General features: G+C 45.9%; 1 protein-coding gene across 1 annotated transcript; it reads left to right on the forward strand.

Moving 5' to 3' along the window:
- The first annotated feature begins 437 nt into the window (after positions 1-437).
- On the forward strand, positions 438-25,404 carry ASB16 (ankyrin repeat and SOCS box containing 16). Its single transcript, XM_073683268.1, has 5 exons — positions 438-850; positions 18,116-18,383; positions 21,485-21,974; positions 24,549-24,662; positions 24,909-25,404. The coding sequence occupies exons 1-5, from the start codon at positions 541-543 to the stop codon at positions 25,092-25,094; spliced, it is 1,368 nt and encodes a 455-aa protein (XP_073539369.1). The 5' UTR covers positions 438-540; the 3' UTR covers positions 25,095-25,404.
- The last annotated feature ends 965 nt before the right edge of the window (positions 25,405-26,369 follow it).

Raw genomic sequence — 26,369 nt, forward strand, 5'->3', positions numbered from 1 at the left:
CATCTGTGTCTGCCTACCTTATCCTTGATTGACAGCTCTGGCATTACAGGAGCTAGAGACGGGCGGAGATAGGAAGGTACAACGAGGGCATGTGCTTGGTTTGAGCAGTCATTTTGCGCTTTACACTGTGAGGTTGGAGTCTTTCATGTGCATTAAGGCCATCTAAATAGAAGGAAGGTCACAAGCAGGGGTCTCCCTCTCATTATTTCCATATACACAGGCTGTTATAATGGGAACATCTCCCTTCCCTGACAAATAGGACTATTGAACAACCTATGTATTTATTATATATGTGCAGATACTGTTCTTGCATTCACAAGTGCCTAATGGTGATAGAGAGAAATGTACAGTGAACACGGGACCCGATAGTGACAACAGACCCCTATAATTATATTCAGGAAGGTGACACTGCAAAAATATGTTTACCATGTGGAGAAGCAGAGATCCCAGGGTTATAAATAGGACCGCTCTCCTCTCTCTCGCGGACTCAATGAGGCTCTGGGTTCCAGGACTGAAAGAGAATGCTAAAACCCATATAAAATGGCCAAAGAGACCTTCCCCTACTCAGCTGCCACACTGCGATCCTTGCAGCAGCAGCGAGAACAGCTGGAGGATGAAGAACGGAGAAGGGCGGTGAGAAGTCAATGTCTCACCCGCAGGTTCCTGTCTGACAGCCGGCCTTCATTCCCTACTGCCAATCGAAGACTCCAATATTGCCGGGATATTGCCATTCATAATGCCCTGTACACAGGAGATGTGGAGAAGATTAAAGGGATATTCAAAGAAGATGGATCAGCAGAAGTGCTGGTGGAGACCATCAGTGAGGAGCTCCAATGGTCCCCGGAAATGGGTGAGAGAGTCTCTGGGGTGTGTAGTTCACTGTAAGGAAGGGTTAAATCCGCTGAGCAGATGTCACCATTTCTAGAAAGAAACGCCAGCTGCAAGGACACTGGAAAATATTCTAAGCGGGGGGGCAACAATAGTGATAGGATAGAAACATAGATGAAACTTACAGCACTTAAATTGCGGGAAATTATTAGTTATTGGGAAAAAAATATGGAATTGGTTAAAAAAAAAATTCAGGTTCTATTTATTTCTTCCTGTGTTTTTATGACGGATGAATTCATAAAGGTATAGATTTTACTAATGGTTCACCATATTGTGCATCAGTGACGTTCCATCAGCGGTAACGCATCAGATTTGCACGACGGAGCCTTGTCATGGTCCTATTATTAATTGTCCAACATAAATTTTCAATCAGATTGAGGTCTGGACTGTTGGCTAATCTTATCATTCAGGTGATATGTTTTCTGAAGACAAGCTCTTTACTTTGTCGTAGCATGCATTGTCATCCTGAAAAATGGCTTCATCATCACCAAACCTGTCGTCTAAGAAAGTAATGTGAGACGTGTCCACATACACGTTCAGTCGTGGCCAAAATTTTTGACACTGACACAAATTTTGCTTTTCACAAACTTTGCTGCTTCACTGTTTTTAGGTCCTTTAGTTTGATGTTTATATGGTTATTGAAGCACAATTATAAGCATTTCATAAGAATTTTGATATTTACAGTGTTGACTCTTATTTTTCAAGATTTCTGCAATTCGCACTGGCAGCTGAATATCAGCTTCTGGGCCAAACCCTGACTGATGACAACCCATTCTTGTCTAATCTGTGCTTGAAGTTTATCATAATTTCTGTGGTTTTGATTGTCCACCTGCTTTTAGGATTGACCACAGATTCTAAGTGAATGGAAATCTGGGGAGGTTTCCTGGCCATGGACCCAAAATTTTAATGTTTTGTTCACAAAGTCTTAGTTATGACTTTTGCTTGGAGACATGGTCTCCACTATGCTTGGAAGCGCATTGTTCATCATCAAATTGTTTCTGGATCGTTTGGAGAAGTTGCTCGTAAAGGATATTTAGATCCCATTCTTTATTCATGGCAGTGTTCTTAGGCAAAATTGTGAGGAAGCCCACTTCCTTGGATAAAAAGCAACCCCACACGAGTGGTCTCGGGATGTTTTACTGTTAATATGACACAGGACTCATCGTAGCGCTCAACAATATTTCTCTGAGCAAGCATTTGTCCAGAAGTCAAAGTCTCAAATGGACTTCATCAGAGAACATAACTTTAACCCAGTACAATCCCTGTATTTCCTGCAGAATGCCAGTCTGTCCTTGATGTTTTTCTTGGAGAGAAGTTTCTTCTTTGCTTCCGATCATGACACCATGCCAGCCTCCGAAAGCCTCACAGAGCGTATAGGTGCACTGACACCTGCCTGCTGCAATTTCTGAGCAAGCTCTGCACTGGTGTTAAACTGATCCTATAGCTGAATCCTCTTTATGAGGATTAACACTGGTCTTTAAGTGGTTAAACAGCAGCAATCAGAGCAATCACTGCTGTTAGAGGCAGGTGGTGGCTGCTTAACACTGCTTGCATCTGTATGGTCTGGGCTCAGCTTGTTCCATGACTTATAGATAAGTCATGGAGGGGCTAATGACTAAGGAAATGTGATTTGTTTTCTTCAGGAAGCGATCTTTACATGTTTCATTAGAACAACATCATCTGCTTGGCCAATATTCACTGAATATCACTTTCATCCGGTCGTCCACACTCCATGATGGCCTTTCGCCACCACACTGAATCCTGATTTACTTTGTGTTGGTTCTGGTTTTCATGTGACTTTTCTTTATATAAATCCCATTTCATTCGAGTTCAGTCAGAAACATCAACCCCATCTTCCCTTTCCTCTTTGGTTCACACAGCTGACTGGGAAAACCCAACATTAAAGGAGTTTTCCAGGACTGTTTTTTTTATTTTTTATTATTATCATTATTAAATCATCGGTCCTTGGCCCTTATGGACAGGCAGTGGCTAACTACCTGCCTCTTTTGTAGTACACCAATCTCTCCCTGTTCAGAGCGGTCATGTGAAGGCGATTCTTCCATTTCCTGTCACGTCGGCAGAGCGGTTCTTCCTCTTCCGTTGTGCTTTTTTGATGGAGCGTCACCACCTACTTCATAATGATTGACAGCCAACTTCTGCTTCATGCACACATCCATATTTCATGGTTCTAGTACAGACTAAGCGTCACAGACCAGCTGCAGGGCTCCTGATCTGAACTTGACAACCCCATAGGCATAAATGAGGCTGTCAACTTCGGGTGAGGAGATCCGCAATCAGCCCTTGAATCACAGTCCGTACTCAGACTATGACACATGGATGTGTACATGTGGCCTAAGGCTTTATTCACACATCAGTATTTTTGATCAGTATTTCATCAGTATTTCTACGCCAAAACCAGGAGTGTCTCCAAAACACAGAACAGGTGTCAATCTTTCAAATATAGTTTTTCTCTGTAAGTTCCACTTTTGGTTTTGGCATACAAACACTGATACAAAAATACCGACGTGTAAATAAGTCCTTAGTACCAGCGGCCAGCCATGTGTGGAGGATATTGGTGTACCGCTAATGGCGGCAGGCCACGCCATTCTTATGGGGCCCATGAGGCGGGAGGGCCCGGTGTCAGCTCACTCACCGGGCCCCCCCTCTGCCTGTCAACGCACCCGCACAGAATGATGAGCATGGAGGGTTGGAAGCATCTGTTGACGCTCCTTCCTCCATCATCATTGCTCGGGCTGACAGATGGAGCTCCGACCGTCAGCACGAGCAATGATGATGGAGGAGGGAGCGTCAGCCGACGCTTCCACCCCCATCATTCCCCCTCTGCGTCTGACGTGTCAGAGCAGCAGGCGCGATGACGTCATGACAGCGCGCCCGCTGCTCTGAGTGAGACTGGAGCATCGGGTGGAACAAGGAGGGTTGAGTATTGTATTTCTTTTTTACATCAGTGACTGGTGGCCATAATAGAGTATGGAGGATCATGGGGAGAGCATTATATTGTATGGAGGGCCATGGGGAGTGCATTATATTGTATGGAGGAATATGGGGAGTGCATTATATTGTATGGAGGACCATGGGGTGCATTATATTGTATGGAGGAATATGGGGAGTGCATTATATTGTATGGAGGACCATGGGGGTGCATTATATTGTTTGGAGGACCATGGGGAGTGCATTATATTGTATGGAGGACCATGGGGAGTGCATTATATTGTATGGAGGACCATGGGGATGCATTATATTGTATGGAGGAATATGGGGAGTGCATTATATTGTATGGAGGACCATGGGGAGTGCATTATATTGTATGGAGGACCATGGGGATGCATTATATTGTATGGAGGAATATGGGGAGTGCATTATATTGTATGGAGGACCATGGGGGTGCATTATATTGTTTGGAGGACCATGGGGAGTGCATTATATTGTATGGAGGACCATGGGGAGTGCATTATATTGTATGGAGGACCATGGGGATGCATTATATTGTATGGAGGAATATGGGGAGTGCGTTATATTGTATGGAGGACCATGGGGAGTGCATTATATTGTTTGGAGGACCATGGGGAGTGCATTATATTGTATGGAGGACCATGGGGAGTGCATTATATTGTATGGAGGACCATGGGGATGCATTATATTGTATGGCGGAATATGGGGAGTGCGTTATATTGTATGGAGGACCATGGGGGTGCAAAATATTGTATGGAGGACCATGGGGGTGCAAAATATTGTATGGAGGACCATGGGGGTGCAAAATATTGCATGGAGGAATATGGGGGATCCATGGGGGTGCATTATATTGTATGGAGGACCATGGGGAGTGCATTATATTGTATAGGGGACCATGAGGGGTGCATTATGTCGTATGAAGGACCATGGGGAGTGCATTATATTGTATGGAGGACCATGGGCAGTGCATTATATTGTATGGAGGACCATGGGGAGTTCATTATATTGTATGGAGAACCATGGGAAGTGCATTATATTGTGTGGAGGACCATGGGGGTGCATTATATTGTATGGAGGAATATGGGAAGTGCATTATACTGTATGGAGGACCATAGGGGTGCATAATATTGTATGGAGGAATATGGGTGATGCATTATAATGTATGGAGGACCATGGGGAGTGCATTATATTGTATGGAGGACCATGGGGAGTGCATTATATTGTATGGAGGACCATGGGAAGTGCATTATATTGTGTGTAGGACCATGGGGGGGCATTATACTGTATGGAGGACCATGGGGGATGCATTATACTGTATGGAGGACCATGGGGGATGCATTATACTGTATGGAGGACCATGGGGGATGCATTATACAGTATGGAGGACCATGGGGGGGGGCACATTATACAGTATAGAGGACCATGGGGGTGTGCATTATATAGTATAGAGGACCATGGGTAGGTGCATTATATTGCATGGAGGACCATGGGGGGTGCATTATACTGTATGGAGGACCATGGGGGGAGTGCATTTTATTATATGGAGGACCATGGGGAGTGCATTATATTCTACGGAGGACCATGGGGAGTGCATTATATTATGGGGTGCATTATACTATACATTATACTATATGGAAGGCTATGTGGTTCCATTATAATATGTGGGGCCATTATACTATATGCAAGCAATTATACAGTATGAAGGTTTGTGTGGGGTCCATCATACTGTGTGGATGGCTGTGTGGGGGCCATTATACCGTTTGGAGGGCTAGTGCAGGCCATTATATAGTGTGAGGCCATTATACTGTATATAGGCTCATCATACTGCATGGAGGGGTGTGTGGGGGATCATACTGTGTTGGAGTCACCATACTTTGCCTTGGGAGTTGAAGTGGGGTACAGTAGGGACATTATACTGTGAATGCGGAGGCTAAAATGGAGGAATTCACCATGGTGGGGCACTTTTGTTGCTATCATACTTTATGGGGGCAATGAAAGAAGAATCTAGGGCTTCAACAGGAGGCAAATTACTATGTAAAGGCTGGAACTTTTGTGAGATCTGCTATTCTGTGACCCCGACAATTATTTATTTTATTGTTTTTTTTGGGAGGGGGCAATTAGAACTTCTGCTATGGGGCCCCATTATTTCTATGTACTCCCCTGGGTACTATAGTATCTGGGGATAGGAGCCATCATATAATATATGTAGATAGGAGCTGTCCTATAACACAGGGCAATAGGAGCGGTATTATAATATATATAGATAGGAGTGGTACTATAATACAGGGAGATAGGAGTGGTATTATAATATATAACCGGGGATGCGGGTCTCTGTCCGAAGCCTCGATAGACTGCGCATGCGTGACGCGCAGTCTGGCTCCAGACAGAAGACCGCATCCAGCCGTTACAGGTAAGAGGAGGTGTATGACGTCGGAGATCGCGGTATGCGTAGGCACTGAACGCACACTGCGATCTCCGGCGCCATACTTACATACCTGACCGGGAAGAGCGTTGCCGCGGCGCCTCTCTTCAGCGGAGACCATGGGCGGAGTGAGACATCGGATCGGCGCGTGCGCATAGCGCTATCCGGCGCCATTTTACTGAAGACACATTTACAGTGTGTCTTCAGCAAAATGGCGCCAGACAGCACGGTGCTCTGTCGCCGCACTCCTCCCCCGGCCTCCGGCAGAACAGGACGCTGCAGCGCTGGAGTACAGAGAAGAAAGGTGAGTATAACTGTTTATTTTTTGGGGGATGTGTGTATAGTGGGGGGGGGGGTGAGGGGTGCCACGCATACCGGGATTAGGGGAGCCATGCATACCAGAATAGGGATGAGGGGAGCCATGCATACCAGAATAGGGATGAGTGGTGCCACGCATACCGGGATTGGGGATGAGGGGTGCCACGCATACCGGGATAGGATGGTGGGGGCAGCACAAATACCAGGAGGGGGGCAGCACATACCAACATGGGAGACCATATACCAATAAAAATGCTCGCCACCCGGGCATAGAATGATTTCAATAGCTAGTTATAATATATGGAGATGGGAGCGGTAGTATAATATATGGAGATGGGAGCGGTACTATAATACAGGGGGATAGGAGCCTGTGAAGGTAGGAGATAAGTAGGTGATGTAACCGGCATAGAGGGGGATGGGTGGCAGAGGAAGCAGATCAGGTACCCTAATGCACGATAATATAGACTCTACATGAATAATATTATAGAGGAAGATGTAACAGATTTATGGATGTAATGGGCAGAGTGTGGGTGATTTGTGCTGTACTGATGAGGAGGACAAGAAGTCCCAGGAAGACTTCTCACACACTGATCCAGCAGTGAAATAGTGGCCACATAGAGCAGTATAGGAGCAGAGTCCTGGCCATGAGGGCGGGGAGCTGAGAGGAGTATAGGGAGGGCGGGGAGCTGAGAGGGGTATAGGGAGGGCGGGGAGGGGTATAGGGAGGGTAGAGGGCAGAGAGGGGTATAGGGAGGGCATAGAGGGGTACAATAGGGAGGGTGGAGGGCAGAGAGGGGTATAGGGAGGGTAGAGAGGGGTATAGGGAGGGCAGAGAGGGGAATAGGGAGGGCGGGGAGGGGAATAGGGAGGGCGGGGAGGGGTATAGGGAGGGTAGAGGGCAGAGAGTTGTATAGGGAGGGCGGAGGGCAGAGAGGGGTATAGGAAGGGCAGAGAGGGGTATAGGGAGGACGGGCAGCAGAAAGGGGTATAGGGAGGGCGGGGAGCAGAGAGGAGTATAGGAAGGGCAGAGAGGGGTATAGGGAGGGCGGAGGGCAGAGGGGTATAGAGAGGGGTATAATAGGGAGGGCAGAGAGGAGTATAATAGGGAGGGCGGAAGGCAGAAAGGGGTATAGGGAGGGCGGGGGGCAGAGAGGGGTATAGGGAGGGTGGGGGGCAGAGAGGGGTATAATAGGGAGGGAGGGGGGCAGAGAGGGGTATAAGGAGGACAGAGAGGGGTATAGGGAGGGTGGAGGGCAGAGAGGGGTATAGGAAGGGCAGAGAGGCAGAAAGGGGTATAGGGAGGGCGGAGAGGGGTATAGGGAGGGCGGAGAGGGGTATAGGGAGGGCGGGGGGCAGAGAGGAGTATAGGGAGGGTGGGGGGCAGAGAGGGGTATAGGAAGGGAGCGGAGGCAGAGAGGGATATAGGAAGGGTGGGGGAGGACAGAGAGGGGTATAGGGAGGGTGGAGGGCAGAGAGGGGTATGGGGAGGATGGGGGGGCAGAGAGGGGTATGGGGAGGACGGGGGGCAGAGAGGGGTATGGGGAGGGAGTGGGGGCAGAGAGGGGTATAGGGAGGGCGGAGGACAGAGAGAGGTATAGGAGGGCGGGGTGCAAAGAGTGGTATAGGGAGGATGGAGGGCAGAGAGGGGTATAATAGGGAGGACGGGGGGCAGAGAGGGGTATAGGAACGGTGGGGGACGACAGAGGGATATAGGGAGGATGGAGGGCAGAGAGGGGTATAGGGAGGATGGAGGGCAGAGAGGGGTATAGGGAGGGAGGGGGCAGAGAGGGGTATAGGGAGGGCGGGGGGCAGAGAGGTATAGGAGGGCGGGGTGCAAAGAGTGGTATAGGGAGGATGGAGGGCAGAGAGGGGTATAATAGGGAGGGCGGGGGGCAGAGAGGGGTATAGGAAGGGTGGGGGAGGGCAGAGAGGGGTATAGGGAGGATGGAGGGCAGAGAGGGGTATAGGGAGGGAGGGGGCAGAGAGGGATATAGGGAGGGAGGGCGGAGGGCAGAGAGGGATATAATAGGGAGGGCTGAGGGCAGAGAGGGGTATAATAGGGAGGGTGGGGGGCAGAAAGTGGTATAGGGAGGGTGGGGAGCAGAGAGGGGTATAGGGAGGGTGGAAGGCAGACAGGGGTATAGGGAGGACAAAGAGGGGTATAATAGGGAGGGTGGGGGGCAGAGAGGTGTATAGGGGGATCAGAGAGGGGTATAGGGAGGGCGGCGGCAGAGAGGGGTATAGGGGGGCAGATATGGGTATAGGGAGGGCGGGGGGCAGAGAGGGGTATAGGGAAGTCAGAGGACAGAGAAGGGTATAGGGAGGGCAGGGGGCAGAGAGGGGTATGACTCGCCCAGGGGGATATGGGGGACTCGGTAATCGGGCCTTTACCTTCTTGGGATGTCACAGCAGTCGGCTCCCGGGCCCGTACCCTGGGGTCACTCTTTAAAAGGGGTTTTGTTACTTGAAGGGATGAATAACAGTTTTGTGTCGTGACGCCACCTGTGGCTCCTGGTAATGGGTACCAGCGCTGCTGCAGACCTCCGGGGGTGATGGGATGGCAGCTGGGATGCTTCTGCTCCCCACAGGCGGATCGGGCCCCCGGGGCAGGGTTGATGGAAGGGATGCAGATGAGAGGAAGCCCAGTCGGGTCAGGGGGAATGACGGACATGCACACAGGACAGGACATGCACACTCTTCAGTACCTTTACTGGTGTAAACGGAAGGTATGGTCCAGGGTACTTAGTAGGAAGGGTGCACTTCTGGACTCTCCCCAGTGAGCGGGTAGTAGGCCTCCTGGTCTGTTTCTTCCTCTCTCTAAAGCTCCTGGCTGGCCTGCAACTAGGCCTAGCTTCTGTACTGTTTCACTCTCTCACCTGTCTGCTTGGTAGTAGAACTTTTCTCTGGCTACCACTATCCATGGACACTGGGGCCTTCGTGGTTCCTAGTTCTGTAAATGATTATAGCTTCAGGTTGACGAGGGGTCTGGAATCCTCCTGGTATACCGGTTGTTCCTACTGGGCGTAGAGGATCCTGTAGGCGCGGACCCGGTGTCCGGCTTGTGTTCTGGGGTGAGCCTAAGATGCTCCTCTGCCCCCTTAACTCCTCTCTCCTCTCCTTGCCTCCAGCCACACTCAAGGCCCTCAGCACAGCAGCTCAACAGGTGCTGCCTCTTCACTGATCTCAAGTGCCAGCACACTCTGTCTACCTAACCCCACCCTCCAGTATATATATCCCTAACAGGGCTCCCTCTGGTGGTATAAGGTGGAAGGGTGGAGGTGTCTGTGTGTAGTAAGGGCCTCTTGTGGAGAAGTCCGTCCATGCACCCTTTTGGGTCCTGTGGTGCCTGTGTGCAGCAGGGTGCCACAGGTATAGGGAGAGTAAGGTGCAGAGGGCGGAGGGCAGAGAGGGGTATAGAGAGGGTGGAGGACAGAGAGGGGTATAATAGGGAGGGCGGTGGGCAGAGAGGGGTATAGGAAGGGTGGGGGAGGGCAGAGAGGGGTATAGGGAGGGTGGAGGGCAGAGAGGGGTATAGGGAGGGTGGGGTGCAGAGAGGGGTATAGGGAAGGTGGGGGCAGGGGGGTATAGGGAGGGAATGGGGCAGAGAGGGGTATAGGGAGGGCGGAGGACAGAGGGGTATAGGGAGGGCGGGGGGCAGAGAGGGGTATTTGGAGGGCGGAGGGCAGAGAGGGGTATAGGGAGGGCAGAGAGGGGTATAGGAAGGGTGGGGGAGGACTGAGAGGGTATAGGGAGGGAGGGGTGCAGAGAGGAGTATAGGGAGGATGGGGTGCAGAGAGGGGTATAGGGAGGGTGGGGTGCAGAGAGGGGTATAGGGAGGGAGCGGGGGCAGAAGGGTATAGGGAGGGCGGAGGACAGAGGGGTATAGGGAGGGCGGGGGGCAGAGAGGGGTATTTGGAGGGCGGAGGGCAGAAAGCGGTATAGGGAGGGCAGAGAGGGGTATAGGAAGGGTGGGGGAGGACTGAGAGGGGTATAGGGAGGGTGGAGGGCAGAGAGGGGTATAGGGAGGGTGGGGTGCAGAGAGGGGTATACGGAGGGTGGGGGCAGAGAGGGGTATAGGAAGGGCGAGGGGCAGAGAGGGGTATAGGGAGGGCAGGGGGCAGAGAGGGGTATAGGGAGGGTGGAGGGCAGAGAGGGGTATAGGGAGGGTGGGGGGCAGAGAGGGGTATAGGGATGGAGAGGGGTATAGGGAGGGTGGGGGGCAGAGAGGGGTATAGGGAGAGCGGGGTGCAGGGAGGGGTATAAAGAGGGTGGGGGGCAGAGAAGGGTATAGGGAGGGTGGGTTCAGAGAGGGGTATAGGGAGGGTGGGTTCAGAGAGGGGTATAGGGAGGGTGGGTTCAGAGAGGGGTATAGGAAGGGTGGGGGAGGACAGAGAGGTATAGGGATGGTGGAGGGCAGAGAGGGGTATAGGAAGGGTGGGGGAGGACAGAGAGGGTTATAGGGAGGGAGGGGTGCAGAGAGGGGCATAGGGAGGGCATGGGGCAGATAAGGGTATAGGGAGGGCAAGGTGCAGAGAGGGGTATAGGGAGGGCGTGGGGCAGATAGGGGTATAGGGAGGGCGAGGTGCAGAGAGGAGTATAGGGAGGGCGGGGTGCAGAGAGTGGTATAGGGAGGGTGGAGGGCAGAGAGGGTTATAATAGGGAGGGCGGGGGACAGAGAGGGTTATAATAGGGAGGGCGGGGGGCAGAGAGGGGTATAGGGAGGGTGGAGGGCAGAGAGGGGGTATAAGGAGAGTGGGGGCAGCACTGGCTGTGAGGATAGAAAACAGGCACAGGAAGCTCTGTAACCTAGAGGAGCATGTAAACAGCCGACATGGAGGCAGGGAACCAAGGAGCTGGAGGGAGTGAAGGTAGAAACAATGAAAACCCACCATGGGGGCTTTATCATTACCATCCTGCGCAGATTATCTTATAGAAAAACAAATTAAGTTAGGGGATCAGACAACCCCTTTAATTTCTATGTTCCATTATCATTCATTTTCATTGTTTCTACTGAGTTCTCTCACTGGGGTTTTGCTTTCTCTCATCCAGTCCTACAGCTCGGGGAAGTCTGTGCACTCTCATTTTTAGCTGCAGGTTAAATTGTGCTGTTTTTTGTTTTAGAAATGCAAAGTTCGAGGAGACCCCATAATTCTTCCCTCTTAAAGCTTGTTCACATGTTGCGTTTTTGATGCAGTTTTTCACAGTACCAGCAAAGTGAATGAGTGAATGAGATTCATGAGATTCCTGAAATCTAGTGCACATGCTCCTTATTTTTACTTGCGGATTTGAACCTAGATGCTATGTGCCCACGATGCAGAAATGAAGCAGAAAATTTCTGCAGCATTTCTGCATCTCCCTGGCAGAAAAAACGCATGCAGATTGTGCATGCGTTTTTCCTGCAGAATACATGCGGATCCACATGCGGATTCACATGCGTTTCCGCATGCAGATTGACAAGCGCTTTCCAGGCGATAGCATCACTTGGAAAGTGCTTGACAACTAGGTCACACTGTATAAATCCATGCAAACGGCATGGATTTATACAGTGTGACCGTAAAAAATAAAACAAATAAAGCTATACTCACCCCCGAGGCCCCGGCGTGGCTGCAGCGCTGCTTCCTGGCTGGTTCCCGGCTGCCGGCATCTCGCGAGACAGAGCGGTGAAGGGCCTGCGGTCACATGACTGTGACGTCACCGCAGGTCCTCAAGCGATGCCGGCATTCAGAGAGAAGACGCCGGACAGGTGAGTATAAACTTTGTTATTTTATTCTTTTTTTACAGGTAGAATGGTACCCAGGTCTGGATGAGAGTCTCCTCTCCTCCAGAACTGGGTACCATCCGCACATAGAGACGCATAGAAGCCGTGTGTACAAATGTACAGTCCGCAAAATTAAATGACATGCTGCGGATTTTTGTACGCAGCATAAACGCTGCGGAAAAATCCGCAGCATGTGCATAGAACATGCGGAATCCCCTTGGGGACCATGGGGTGCGGATTACCTAGCGTTTAACAAGCGTTTACGCTGCGGAAATTCCGCAGCATAAACGCTTGAAAAAACGCTACGTGGGCACCCAGCCTCATAGTGTTTCTTTCCAATCTGCAGCGTGTCAATTCTTTCAGCATTTTTGCAGCATTTTTCATCCATTGAAATGATTGGGGAAAAAAATGCAAGTTAAAAACTCATAAAAAAGTGCGTATTTTAAGCAGCAGTTTTCCTGCCAACTCTCTGATTTTAGCAGCATAAAAATCTGCTACAAATACTGAAGGTGTACACACCCTTACTTGACCTAGAAAAAAAAATGCTTTTAAGGCCATATTCACACCTCAGTATTTTTGCATCAGTATTTCTACACCAAAACCAGGAATGACTTCACAACACAAAACAGGTGTCAATCTTCAATTATAGTATTCCTATGTAAGTTTCACTCTTGGCTTTGGCATACAAACACTGATACAAAAATACTGATGTGTGAATGAGGCTTTAAAGAGGTTGTCTAGTCTTGAGGCAAAAGTCTGCAGTCACTCTTTGTGAATGCAGACCCCTTAATTCGTCACAACGTGCTGTGCGCATAGTATCAGGTCACTAATACTGCCGTTGCAGGTGAGCAGTTATGTGACCGCATGGTTGGGATTTGCCTACTTGACTAGACTGGTCCTGCTTCTATCAATAGAAGAAAACGGAGCGAGGATAGATGAGTCTGTTGGAAGTGTGAATAAGGGCTTATACAGACATCAGTGATTTTCTCATACGAGAAAATCGGTCCGAGTTTCATCAGTGATTTTGTTCAGAGTTGCATCAGTTTTTGTCAGACGAGAAACAAACAAAAAAAAGTTTCTTTACCTACTTGTATTTAGCAGTCCGTGAAAAACGAACAGAACTTGGATGGCATCCGAGTGATGTCTAATTTTTTTTCACAGACCCATAGACTTGCATTGCCGATTTTGATTGGACTTTCAGATCAATATTGGACATGTCTCCGCAATTTAGCGTGGATCGCTCGGTCCTCAGAAAATAATGGGACATGTGAACAGTCCTATAGACTATACTAATAACAAATTCTATCTGTTAAAGACATGGATAGAACTCGTATGTGAAATACGGACGCCTGAATGAGTCCGTAGGAGGTTGCTGGGCTGGATCCTGAGGGTTGCGCAAATGGGAGTGGACTTCCACTGCTTACTATTATTATTTTTTGGGGGAAATAAATATTTATAGTCAGGTCTAGAAATAATTACTCCCTTAGGCTATGTTCACACGTTGTGTTTTTGCAGCATTTTTTCTCGCAGGCAAAACCAGCTCACCAGAGACTCAGTTTATCCTATAAGATATATACAACAGAGTCTTAAGTGTATCCTATGTGATGTACACAGCAGTCTCGGTGTATCCTATGCGATATATACAGTAGTCTCAGTGTATCCTATGTGATGTACACAGCAGTCTCGGTGTATCCTATGCGATATATACAGTAGTCTCAGTGTATCCTATGTGATGTACACAGCAGTCTCAGTGTATCCTATGCGATATATACAGTAGTCTCAGTGTCTCCTATGTGATGTACACAGCAGTCTCAGTGTATCCTATGCGATATATACAGTAGTCTCAGTGTATCCTATGTGATGTACACAGCAGCCTCAGTGTATCCTATGTGATGTATATACAGCAGCCTCAGTATATCCTATGTGCTGTACACAGCAGCCTCAGTGTATCCTATGTGCTGTACACAGCAGCCTCAGTGTATCCTATGTGCTGTACACAGCAGCCTCAGTGTATCCTATGCAATGTATACAGTAGTCTGTGTATCCTATGTGATGTACACAGCAGTCTCAGTGTATCCTATGTGCTGTACACAGCAGCCTCAGTGTATCCTATGCAATGTATACAGTAGTCTGTGTATCCTATGTGATGTACACAGCAGTCTCAGTGTATCCTATGCGATATATACAGTAGTCTCAGTGTATCCTATGTGATGTACACAGCAGCCTCAGTGTATCCTATGTGATAGGATACACTGAGGCTGCTGTATATATATCACATAGGATACACTGAGGCTGCTGTGTACATCACATAGGATACACTGAGACTACTGTATATATCGCATAGGATACACTGAGACTGCTGTGTACATCACATAGGATACACAGACTACTGTATACATTGCATAGGATACACTGAGGCTGCTGTGTACAGCACATAGGATACACTGAGGCTGCTGTGTACAGCACATAGGATACACTGAGGCTGCTGTGTGCAGCACATAGGATACACTGAGGCTGCTGTATATATATGTGCTGCACACAGCAGCCTCAGTGTATCCTATGCAATGTATACAGTAGTCTCAGTGTATCCTATGTGATGTACACAGCAGCCTCAGTCTATCCTATGTGATGTATATACAGCAGTCTCAGTGTATCCTATGTGCTGTACACAGCAGCCTCAGTGTATCCTATGCGATGTATACAGTAGTCTCAGTGTAGTGTTTTACTACTTAGATATGTACATTTTCTTTTTTCTTAATCACAAAATTGGAACTTGCTCGACAATTTTAAAACCCTCTGCGAATGGACGGGTGCATAATTAGGATTATTATGTGAGGACTTTTTTTGCTTTTCTGTGGTGGCGGATATCATGAAAATTATGCACAGACCCTTTGTTTGCTCATCAGCTTTCATTCGTTTTTGTATATTTAATGTGTAGACCAAGACAACTCTTCTTCTTCTGATTTGCCCCAGAGATACCAAAAGGTTGGACAACACTGCTTTACTTAGTTAGGCAGCATGAAAATAAGTAAGTTTGCAATTGCCTTCTTTATTATATCTGCTGTCATTCTCCAACTGCAAGAGCTTTTATCTTATATAGTGGACATCTTGTTTCCAATGACTCTGGCCAAGTGTAGTTACATTCCAGGAGTGTAGTTACAGTAACTCATGAGATCCCAACCATCTCTCACTAGGCCATTGATTTCTATATAGTAGTTAGCTGCTCACTTCCCCCTCAGTGTCAGTTTCTGACTAAGCTGCTATTATCAGTCCTGTAAAATTACAATCACCAGCCCCCAACATCAGCAGTTTCTAGACCAATTCTTCTAATCATGGCTCACCCTTTAGTGAGCTATGCGCTTTTTCAAAGACCCTGTTATGTCAGTAGGTAAGCACCAGAACAGTGACAGACTTTTAATATATCAAAGCAGCAAGAGAACCCACTGAACAGAACTGTCACTCAAGGAGGAGTACCTGACCCCCTTCCCAGAAACCGGGAAGTGAGGACACAGTAGAGCTGTGTGTTGATCAAGGCACAACTTGAGAACACCCCTTTAAAGGGAATCAGTTATTAGGATCAACCCTCCTAAGCTGTCTATATGGGCATGTAGGTCATAGGAAACTGAATAAAATTATACCTGCAATCTGATATCTTATCAAGAGAAATCCACATTTTTCTTAATATATAAATGAGTTAGTAAGATATATGGGTAAGACACAGATCTCCCTGAGAATCTGTCTGCAGAGATTTTTTTAAATGAAAGAGGGCATTATCATTGTGAGACATATAATGACTGACAGTCTGCTCTCCTGATCTCACTGTAGAGCTGTGTGCGATTATAACAAACATAGTGCAGCAGAGCTGAAATTTGTCTCATTCAAAAACACATCTGCAGTTGTAGCTCTCCTCTCATAGTGCTGTCAGCTGGACTGCAGACCTGTGCCTAACTCCAAGTAACACTGATTTACTTTTCATCTCACACAGCCAGTGTGGGGGGAGACGAGTACAGCAGAGCTAACAGCACTGTAAGAGGGGAACTACAACTGCAGATGTGTTTTGAATGAGACAAAATTCTGCTGTACTCCCCTCCCCCCACACTGGCTGCCTGTGAGATGAAAGCTGAAGCATTTTTAGTTATAATCCAGGCACAGCTCTGCAACTGAGCTGATAGCACTATTAAAGGAGAGCTACAGCTGTAGGTGTGATTGTGATAAGACAAAGATCAGTTCTGCTGAGTATGATAACTGTCAGTCATTACATGTGTCACACTAGAAACGCCCCCCTTTTATTAAAAATAGTCTCTGGAGGCAGATTCTCATGCAGATTAGTGTCCAGGTCATAGTCCTGAACATTTAAATATAAGAAAAACCTGGATTTCTCTGGAATAAGACATCGGATTGCAGATATGAAGGTATCATTTTATTCAGCTTACTATGACATCCATGCCCATATAGACGGCTTAGGAGCGTTGATCTTACTGACAGATTTCATTTAAATCTGAATTGACATAAAAGGTTTTTCTCTTGTAAGCAAAAACACAGACCAAATGTTATCAGTGTGCTTGCTTCAATTATCATCCATTGTTAGTATGTGTGGCCGTTTTTAACATCAGAGATTTTTCAAGCTTTTTCTAGCATTAGTCTGTGAAAAACGGACAGCAATCTGATACCACACATACAGCATCTATGTGCTGTGCTTTTTTTCCATCGAGCCATTCATTTGAATTCATTCTTGTCTCAGGACAAGTGGAAAAAAAACAATAAACGTGTTCTATCTGCGAAGAGAAAAAAGGATAGAAACTTGTGTGAATGGGGCATAAGTGACATGAGAGAAAAATAATGAATGATAGATAGAAAGATAGGACCGAAACGTCGCCACACTTTTTGCCTATTAATGGAGTGCTGCCTCTTCTTATTTTCATATATCTAACGGATTATGGGATTGTTAGTCCAAGAAGCTTGTACTGTGAGGTTTTTTTTTTATGTTTTTTTTTGCATTTTTTACTGCTTCATTTTTCTCAAAAGAGATAGATATATAGATTAGATAATAGCAGCATTTTTCATGCAAAAATGGCTGATCTGTAGTATATGGAGCCAGCGCAGCTACATCTGCCTCCCATAGACATAATGATCATTTTCCATTACTTGACCTTCTACCACAACTATGAAAATCTCAAAATAAGAAAATGTCAAGTAAAACATTTAGTCATGCTCCTCTTCCTTCTACCGCTGAATATGACCCCAGTAATAAAACATATGGAAAAAACATTACGGTATGAAGCAATGGTTGTGAAATGAGACCCTCTGCCACAGATCAGTGAGGTGCGGGTATTCGTGTACCTTCATAGGATCCCAGCCAGTAGAAGTGGGTGGTAAGCTGTAACTTCACCCACTAAATAACCCCCCACCAAACTGCTAGAGGAGGTCAGAAGAAGCCCCCATACCTGAACTCTTTACAAAGAGGTTGGTAATATGAGGCAAGCGTTTTCCAGACTAGTAGTGTTATTTTATCTATTAGTTCAGTTTTCCTAATGTAACAGTAGTCATACCTTACATGGGTTTACGGCTGCTTCCTTCCCACGACAGTGCCATGGTCGACTGCAGGTTGTGTGTCGTATGGCTTCTCTGAATTCACTTTGCTGGAGTTGGCCTGCAATACCAGTGAAGTAAAAAGTTGGGTGTTGTGCCCATTTATCTAGCAGGCAGATACTAAGGATCATATTTCCTTCATGTAGTATTAATATTTTCTTTCTTCCCAGGCCTCTTCTCACTGACACCTAAGAAGTCGCACACCAGTCCTCTGCGCATCACTGCCGGTCGCGGGTATTCCGAATGTGTGCGACATTTGATATGCCACGGAGCAAACCCCAACACTCTAGTGGGTGGACGTGGTGCCCTGCATGACTCCTGCGAGAGTAGCCATACCGAGTGTACTCAAATGTTACTGAGCCGTGGAGCGGACCCCAATCTTCTGACTAAAGATGGAGAGGCGCCCCTCCACATCTGTACCACCAAAGAAACACTGGAGTAGGTACCCAACATGGGATAATCCTGGAAATATTATGATTATGCTTGATATTCGAGTTGATGGACCATAAATTGGCCGATGATCACTGGAACATCCAAGATGACCATCACTAGGTTATGGGGGCACTGTAGTTAGGGCTGCATAGTATATGTTGGACCCTGGTCAATGACAACCTTGACCTAGAGCACATCTACTTTTCTCATGAATATCCAACATTCATGGTCATGGCTCTACTAAAAAAAACTAAGTCAGCGAGGCGAATTTCAATGGAACCATTTATGACTCTTCTGGATTAGCCCTTCTTATTTTAAAGGGGTTGTCCACTACTATGACAACCCTTCTCAATTTGAATGTTTGCCCTCGTTAAAATAAAAATGTAACAACCTCAAGTGATCCATGGGAACGCTAGTGCCGACACTGCTGGAACGCCACCAGAACGGGACGTGATTATAGGTGTTTTTTTTTAACATTTACATTGAAAAGCAGTTGTCCTAGTAGTGAACAACCCTTTTAATTTTTCCTTATAGCATTTCTTATGCTATGTTCACACTGATTTTTTGAGTAGTTTTGTAGAGTGGATCCATTTCAAAATCCTCCTTAAAAAGGGCTTGGAAAACTTGTCCTATTCATTTGTATGGGAAATCCATTCTAGTGTTCACGTGAAGAGATTTTTAAGAATTTTTTTTTCCTGAAGAGGTTTAGAAAAATGACGACTGCATGCACTGTCTTTTAAACTCTGGCGAAACAGATGAGTTTTTCAAGCATAAAATGCTACAGGAAACTGGACTTTTTTGTACCAGAAGCGTCTTTTGTGTCATATTTTTGGGTCGCTTTCTGAGCTTTTCTAATGGTTTTGGCCACCAGTGTTTTTTTTTTATTTTAGGGCTTTTCCATGTTGTTTTTATGAAGTCTTTTTTACTGTCGTGTTTAGATCAAGGCCTGGACCAACTGGTGAAGAGCATGCACACTGATGCTAATTGGAAATCTGTTGATCACTCGGGTTCTCATCCCAGAAAAAGCACCTACAGTGTGTATAAAAAAAAGTCTACAAACCCCACTTAAAATGTCAGCTTTTTTTCCTGTAAAAAAGTAATATCAAGAAGAACCATTTCAGATTTTTTTCCACCTTTAGTCACTTGTAATCGGTATAAATCAATTGAAATAAAATTAAATCATTTGTAGGAGGAAAATGAAAAAAAAATGTGGTTACATAAGTGTGAACACGCTCTTATAATTGGAGATATGTTTGTGTTCAGAATTATCCAATCACATTTACACTCATGTTAAACAGTTGTCAATGCAGAGCTGCCATCATCTACAGTGCTTTCGATTATCCCCATATAAAGTTTAGGATTTTCTTGATATTTTCCTAGTTGCAATTTACAGCAAAAAACATGGTCTGTAAACAGCTTACAACACAGCAAAGAGATCATATTGTTGAAATCTATTCACGATAATGGTACAAAAAAATTCCAAGGGATTAGATATACCATGGAGCACTGTGAAGATGTTTATCAAGAAGTGGATTAAATCTGGCACAACAGTGACATTACCTAGAACTGGACGTCCCTCAAAAACTAATGAAAAGACAAGAAGAAAATTAGTGTGAGAGGCTGCCAAGAGGCTTACAGCAACATTAAAGAAGCTTTGGGAATCTCAGTACTGGTTGTGTGCTACATGTGACAACAATCTCATCTATTCTTTATATGTCTGTACTGTGTTGTAGGGTGGCAAGAGAGAAGACTTTTCTTACAGAGAAAAAAATCCAATCCGCCTATGTTTTGCCAAAATCTACATAAACTCTGCAAAAAGCAAGTGGGAAAATGTGTTATGGTCTGATGAGACCAAGGTTGAACTTTTTGGCAATCATTTCAAAAGGTATGTTTGGTGAAAAGCCTACACAGTGTATCATAAAAAGGACACCATACCCATAATGAAGCATGGTGGAGGAAGCATTATATTTTGGGACTGTTTATCATCTGCTGGAACTGGGGATTTAGTCAAGGTGAGTGGAACTTCGAATAATTCCTAATATCAGTCATTTTTGCATCAAATCCTTCAAGCCTGTGCTAAAAAGCTGAAGATGAATTTCACCTTTCAGTATGACAACGACCCTAAGCATACCTCCAAATCAACAAAAAGATTAGTTTCGCCAGACGAAGATCAGAGTCTTAGAATTGCCTAACCAGAGCTCAGACCTGAATCCAATTGAAAATCTGTGGATGACCTGAAGAGGGCGCTGTACACATGCCTTCGCAACCTGACAGATTTGGAGAGCAGCTGCAAAGTTGAGTGGGCAAACATTGCCAATTCTAGGTGGGCCATGTACTTCAGCTAATATTAGTTTAAGGGTGTCAATATTTATGCACCACATTCTAGTTCTAAATTTTTCTTTTTCCAACCGAAACAATTTTAGTTTCTTTTTCAATTGAATTGTACATATTATGAGTGACATTAATGGTGGAAAAAGTTCTGAGATTATTATATGGTTGTTTTACATGACAAAAAAAACTGGCATTTTTATAGGGGGTTATAGACTTTTTATATCCACTGTATAGGGAGTTTGGGGGTAGTAGTTTACCCAGGCCCTGATGCCTGATGGGGACCAAAGGCCTTTTTGCCATATAAAAACACTCCAGTATTAGAAATGGCATATAGTGAACGGGGCCCTTTTTGTGTTGGTGCCCAACACCTTCGAGTTAAGCCTCTATTTCCACTCCAGCCGCCTAGAGGTACAACTCGCACACTATAGCTCCATCTCATAGGTGCTTGCTGAATACTCCCAAAAGCTCCCAGAAAGTGTGTTCCAAGAGGCAGCTTCCATGGAGGGTGAATGGAAGAAGCTGTGCAGGTGGCATGACGTGAAAAATAATTTCTAGGTTCCTATTTGGTGCCATGTACTTAGCTGTATTGCAGCTCTGCCCAACCTCAAAGTAATATGGCATCCATAGTGATTGGCTCTGTTGTACCTCCATATGCCAATTTCAAACCATGCCATGTTCTATCAGGCACAGAACTACGGATTTGCATCACATACTGTAGTAATAGACACAGAATTTACACATGACTATTACATCCGCTTTCCTCGCTCTTTTCTTAGGTGTGCAAAGTTAGTTTTGGGCTATGGCGCTCTCATCAATCTTTCATGCCATTATACTCGTGCCACCCCACTACATGTGGCTTCTTCTCGAGGTCTGGATGAACATGTGGCATTATACCTGAGCCTTGGTGCTGACCCATGTGCCCGTAATCGTGAAGGCGAGACACCTCTCAATTCAGCATGCGCCGCCTGTGAATCCCCCCAAGACCATGCTAGGTATTTGAGGTTGGCAGAAATGCTCCTGAAAGCCGGCGTGGATCCTGGGATGCCAGGGAAGAAAGGCCATGGACCCCTCCACAATGCCAGTGCCAATTGCCATCTTGAAATGGTGCAGTTGCTTCTGGACAATGGGGCATCTGTTAATGTGACAAACTGTGCTGGTTTCACGCCTCTGGACTGTGCATTACAGGTGTGCTTGGATTATGAGTGCCAGCCACAGCAGTTGGTACAGACACTCCTTAATCACGGTGCTGAGCTCCCTAATATCAAGGTAAGTGAAAGCCATCATCCCCAAGGTTGATATATCCAGTATTATAGTTACTTTACTGAAATGATTAATGTGCAGTCCTATTGAAAATTGTAATATGCTGTGTGAAAGGACAATCTTAGCTCTGCTCCATCTGTGTACAAAGGCCAATGCCAAAACGCGCGTCGGGGTGGGCACCATGCTGCCTGGGCTCTCCTGATTATTCCACTGCAGTAAGTACAAATCATATCATTGTTTTATCACACCTCATATCTTGCCTTTTATTTAACATACTCTGTATATACTGTACCTGTGCACCTGACCTACACATGTCATAGATATACAGTGCAGCATACATGTGTGTTGTGTATATATTCTGATTGCACGATTGCAGTACATATTTGTAATAATTATAGAATGTTTGTGTATATACCCATCTTTATATTAGGTCTATATGATATGGGACCCCCTATTTTACTGTTGTATTTTTTCACTTGTTGATAATTTGCACGTGCACCTTTTCCTTGCTGCACGTTTGTTACCTTCCCGATTTTTTCAATAAAACTTAATTTTTATACTACTTTTGAATCTGGACTTTTGGTCGGTTTTTCCTCCTGTTTTTCAGTATTTTCTACCGACTGTTCAGGCTGCCAATACTATCCCCACATACAGTGGGGAAAATAAGTATTTGATACAGTGTCGATTTTGCAAGTTTTGTAACCTACAAGAAATGGAGAGATCTGTAATTTTTATCGTAGGCACACTAACTGTGAGAGACAAAATCTTAATAAAAATTAAAAAAAATCACATTGTATGATTTTTACATAATTAATTTGCATTTTATTGCATGAAATAAGTATTTGACACAATAGAAAAACAGAACTTAATATTTGGTACAGAAACCTTTGTTTGCAGTTACAGAGGTCAGACGTTTCCTGTAGTTCTTAATCAACTTTTCACCAACTGCTGCAGGGATTTTGGCCCACTCCTCCAGACAGATCTTCTAGGTTTCAGGGCTGTCGCTGGGCAGCATTGAGTTTCAGATCTCTCCAAAGATTTTCTATTGGGTTCAGGTCTGCAGACTGGCTATGCCACTCCAGGACCTTGAAATGCTTCTTATGGAGCCACTCCTTAGTTGCCCTGGCTGTGTGTTTCGGGTCATTGTCATGCTGGAAAACCCAGCCACGACCCATCTTCAATGCGCTTACTGAGGGAAGGAAGTTGCTGGCCAAAATCTTGTGATGCATGACCTCATCCATCCTCCCATCAATATGGTGCAGTCGGTATGTCCCCTTTGCAGAAAAGCACCCCTAAAGTATGCGGTTTCCTCCACCATACTTCACGGTTGGGATGGTGTTCTTGGGGTTGTACTCATCCTTCTTCTTCATCCAAACACAGCGAGTGGAGTTGATACCAAAAATTTCTATTTTGGCCTCATCTGGCCACATGACCTTCTCCCATGCCTCCTCTGGCCACATGACCTTCTCCCATGCCTCCTCTGGATCATCCAGATAGTTATTGGCGAACTTCAAATGGGCCTGACAATGTGCGGGAGTGAGCAGGGGGACCTTGCAGGCTCTGCAGAATTTTAATCCATAACGGCATAGTGTGTTACTAACAGTAATGTTTGAGACCGTGGTCCAAGCTTTCTTCAGGTCATTGACCAGGTCCTCCGGTGTAGTTCTGGCTGATTCCTGACCTTTCTCAGAATCATCCTTACCCCAAGAGGCAAGATCTTGCATGGAGCCCCAGACCGAGAAAGACTGACAGTCGTCTTGTGTTTCTTCCATTTTCTAATAATTGTGCCAACAGTTATTACCTTCTCACCAAGCTGCTTGCTTATTGTCCTGTAGCCCATCCCAGCCTTGTACAGGTCTACAATTTCGTCCCTGGTGTCCTTAGACAGCTCTATGGTCTTGGCCATGGTGGAGAGGTTGAAGTGTGATTGAGTGTGTGGACAGGTGTCTTTTATACAGGTAGCAAGTTCAAACAGGGGCAATTATTACAGGTAATGAGTGCAGAGTAGGAGGGCTTCTTAAAGAAAAACTAACAGGTCTGTGAGAGCCAGAATTCTTGCTGGTTGGTAGGTGATCAAATATTTCTTTCATGCAATAAAATGCAAATGAATTATGTAAAAATCATACAATGTGATTTTCTGGTTTTTATTTTTAGATTTTGTCTCTTACAGGTGAAGTGTACCTACGATAAAAATTAGACCTCAATTTTTTGTAGGTGGGAAAACTTGGCTGTGTATCAAATACTTATTTTCCCCACTGTAAGTTATAGTTTGACATTCTCATTTTAGGTCACACAAGTGCCTTATATTTTATTACCTCTATGTCATACCTTTTATGTGTTCCCTTGGTCTTCAGCCACCTGTGTTTGTAGTGTGGTGCCTTGAGGGTACAGCGCTTGGCTATCTCATGCAGTCCCGTAGACAATGGAGAGGTGGCATGAATGGTGGACACTGGTCCATTATAATAGGGCATGTCATGGTTATTGGGGGTCCCAGTGATCAGCCCTGATAGGAATAACCTTTTAAACAGATCTAATAAAAAATAGTATCTTGTGAGTCTCATATCGATCATGTGCCCGCAGATGTGGCGATTCGGTGCCCCTTCACCTCTGGCCTTTGAAATCCTTCTCAACTCTTATGACCGAATTCCACCAGGGGATTCTTGGGTACAATCTGTGCCCACTAAAACATGGGAGGTAAGGAATACACATTTTTTGTTTTTCTAATCTCCCCAATATCAGGCCGTGGAATCAAACACTTTGAAACAGCTTTTTGGAACATAAATCTTTGTGGAGTTTTCTCTGCACTAACATTTATGGTAAATCGTTAGGGTTCTTTGTCAATGTCCGCCACATTGGTCAGACTGCTGACCTAAGAATTATGGCCACGCAATGAGTATTCTTCTTGTGTCTCAGCCATTATGTCTTCTTCTTTGCTTTCAGATGCATCGCACATTTTACGAGTCCGTCCTGCAAGTTACAAATCAACCTCGTCGCCTTCAACATCTCGCCCGCTGCGCTGTGAGGAATATATATAAAGGGCAATGCCACAAAGCGATTGCACACCTAAGACTGCCAGCTACACTGACTGCATACCTCTTGCTGGTGCCAGAGGGCTTCATGCACTAAACTGTGTCAACTAATTACTGCTACACATTAAACTGTCCACAAGGGGGCGCTGAAAAACGTATTGGAGTCGGGGTAAGAGTCCAGTAGTTGCAGAAAATGTGCTCTCGTCTCTCACCCCCAATGTGGACTTTTACAGAAGAGTGTGGGGTGAAGGGAGCACATCGATTACCCCACATAGGCCATGGCTTTAGAAATTGCCACTTGGGTTTGGGCATTGCATACCTTCTACTTATTTTATCATAGTTGACTCCTGTTTAGCTTTGCTTTATAAAGGTACAGCTATGATGTTTACTGAATTCCACCTCTTGGTTATTTCGAAACTCAAGCTGTCTCCCCCAAGCTTTACACTGCAGTTTATGAGTTCAGGTTGACTGCCGCAACCCCCTGAGAACGCTGTAGCCCCTAATCAGGTGCAGGGTACAATTTTTTTTGGATGGAGGGAGGCTGGAAAAACAGGCATTCCTCACATTTATTAAAGCTGTCAAACAGTCGCAAATCATGTTCACGGAGCGACGAAATCTTAACCCCCGACCACGCTGAAGATAATAGGTGCTTGCCCGAGCACGCTCGTAAATCTCGAGCAACGAGCATGCTCGATCATCACTACTTACCAGTCTTCTGCAGGTTGTGACCTGCCGGATCGCTCCGTTGTTTGCTGGGTGAGCCAGAAGTCACAGCTCAATGTAAGTCTATGAGAGCCAGAATAAGGCAAGAACAAGGATCTCATAGACTTACACTGAGAGCTTGCGACCGTCACCTCCGACATCGGGTCAGTCAGAAGATGGCGGATCGGGGCCGGACCTGCGCCAGGAAGAGCAGAAGACAGCGGGTGAGTAGAAGACTAGCGTCAGGCAACATGCATTAGTGATACCGCTCCAACCGTGAAATAATATAAAACGCCAGGGTGGTGCTTTAAATCTCTCAAAGAGAAAACGCTGAATGAAATATACACCCCAAAACTACACAGACCGTAATGGACAACCGACTTATGTCCTATGGACTCAAACTCTTACAGTAGAGGGCATGAAGCCCAGGACTCCAGATGGATCATGGAAAAATGTCTTCTTTTATCAGAACACACGCTCTCTAAAAGTACAGTGCAGGACAAGCAACAAACTTATCTTACATGGAGCCCGTCTATTTAGTTGTAGGATTCCCATGCAGCGGATGTGGTATGGATACATCTGGTCATTAGAACTTATTTTCCTTTTAAAAAGCAAAAAACAGAATGTGACAGCGGCCATAAAGAGGAAAAATGGACGATTTTAGGGAGTC

This window comes from Phyllobates terribilis, unplaced genomic scaffold, assembly GCF_046119375.1.
Source record: "Phyllobates terribilis strain yellow unplaced genomic scaffold, ASM4611937v1 Scaffold_5__5_contigs__length_657084704, whole genome shotgun sequence".
Taxonomy (NCBI): Eukaryota; Metazoa; Chordata; class Amphibia; order Anura; family Dendrobatidae; genus Phyllobates; species Phyllobates terribilis.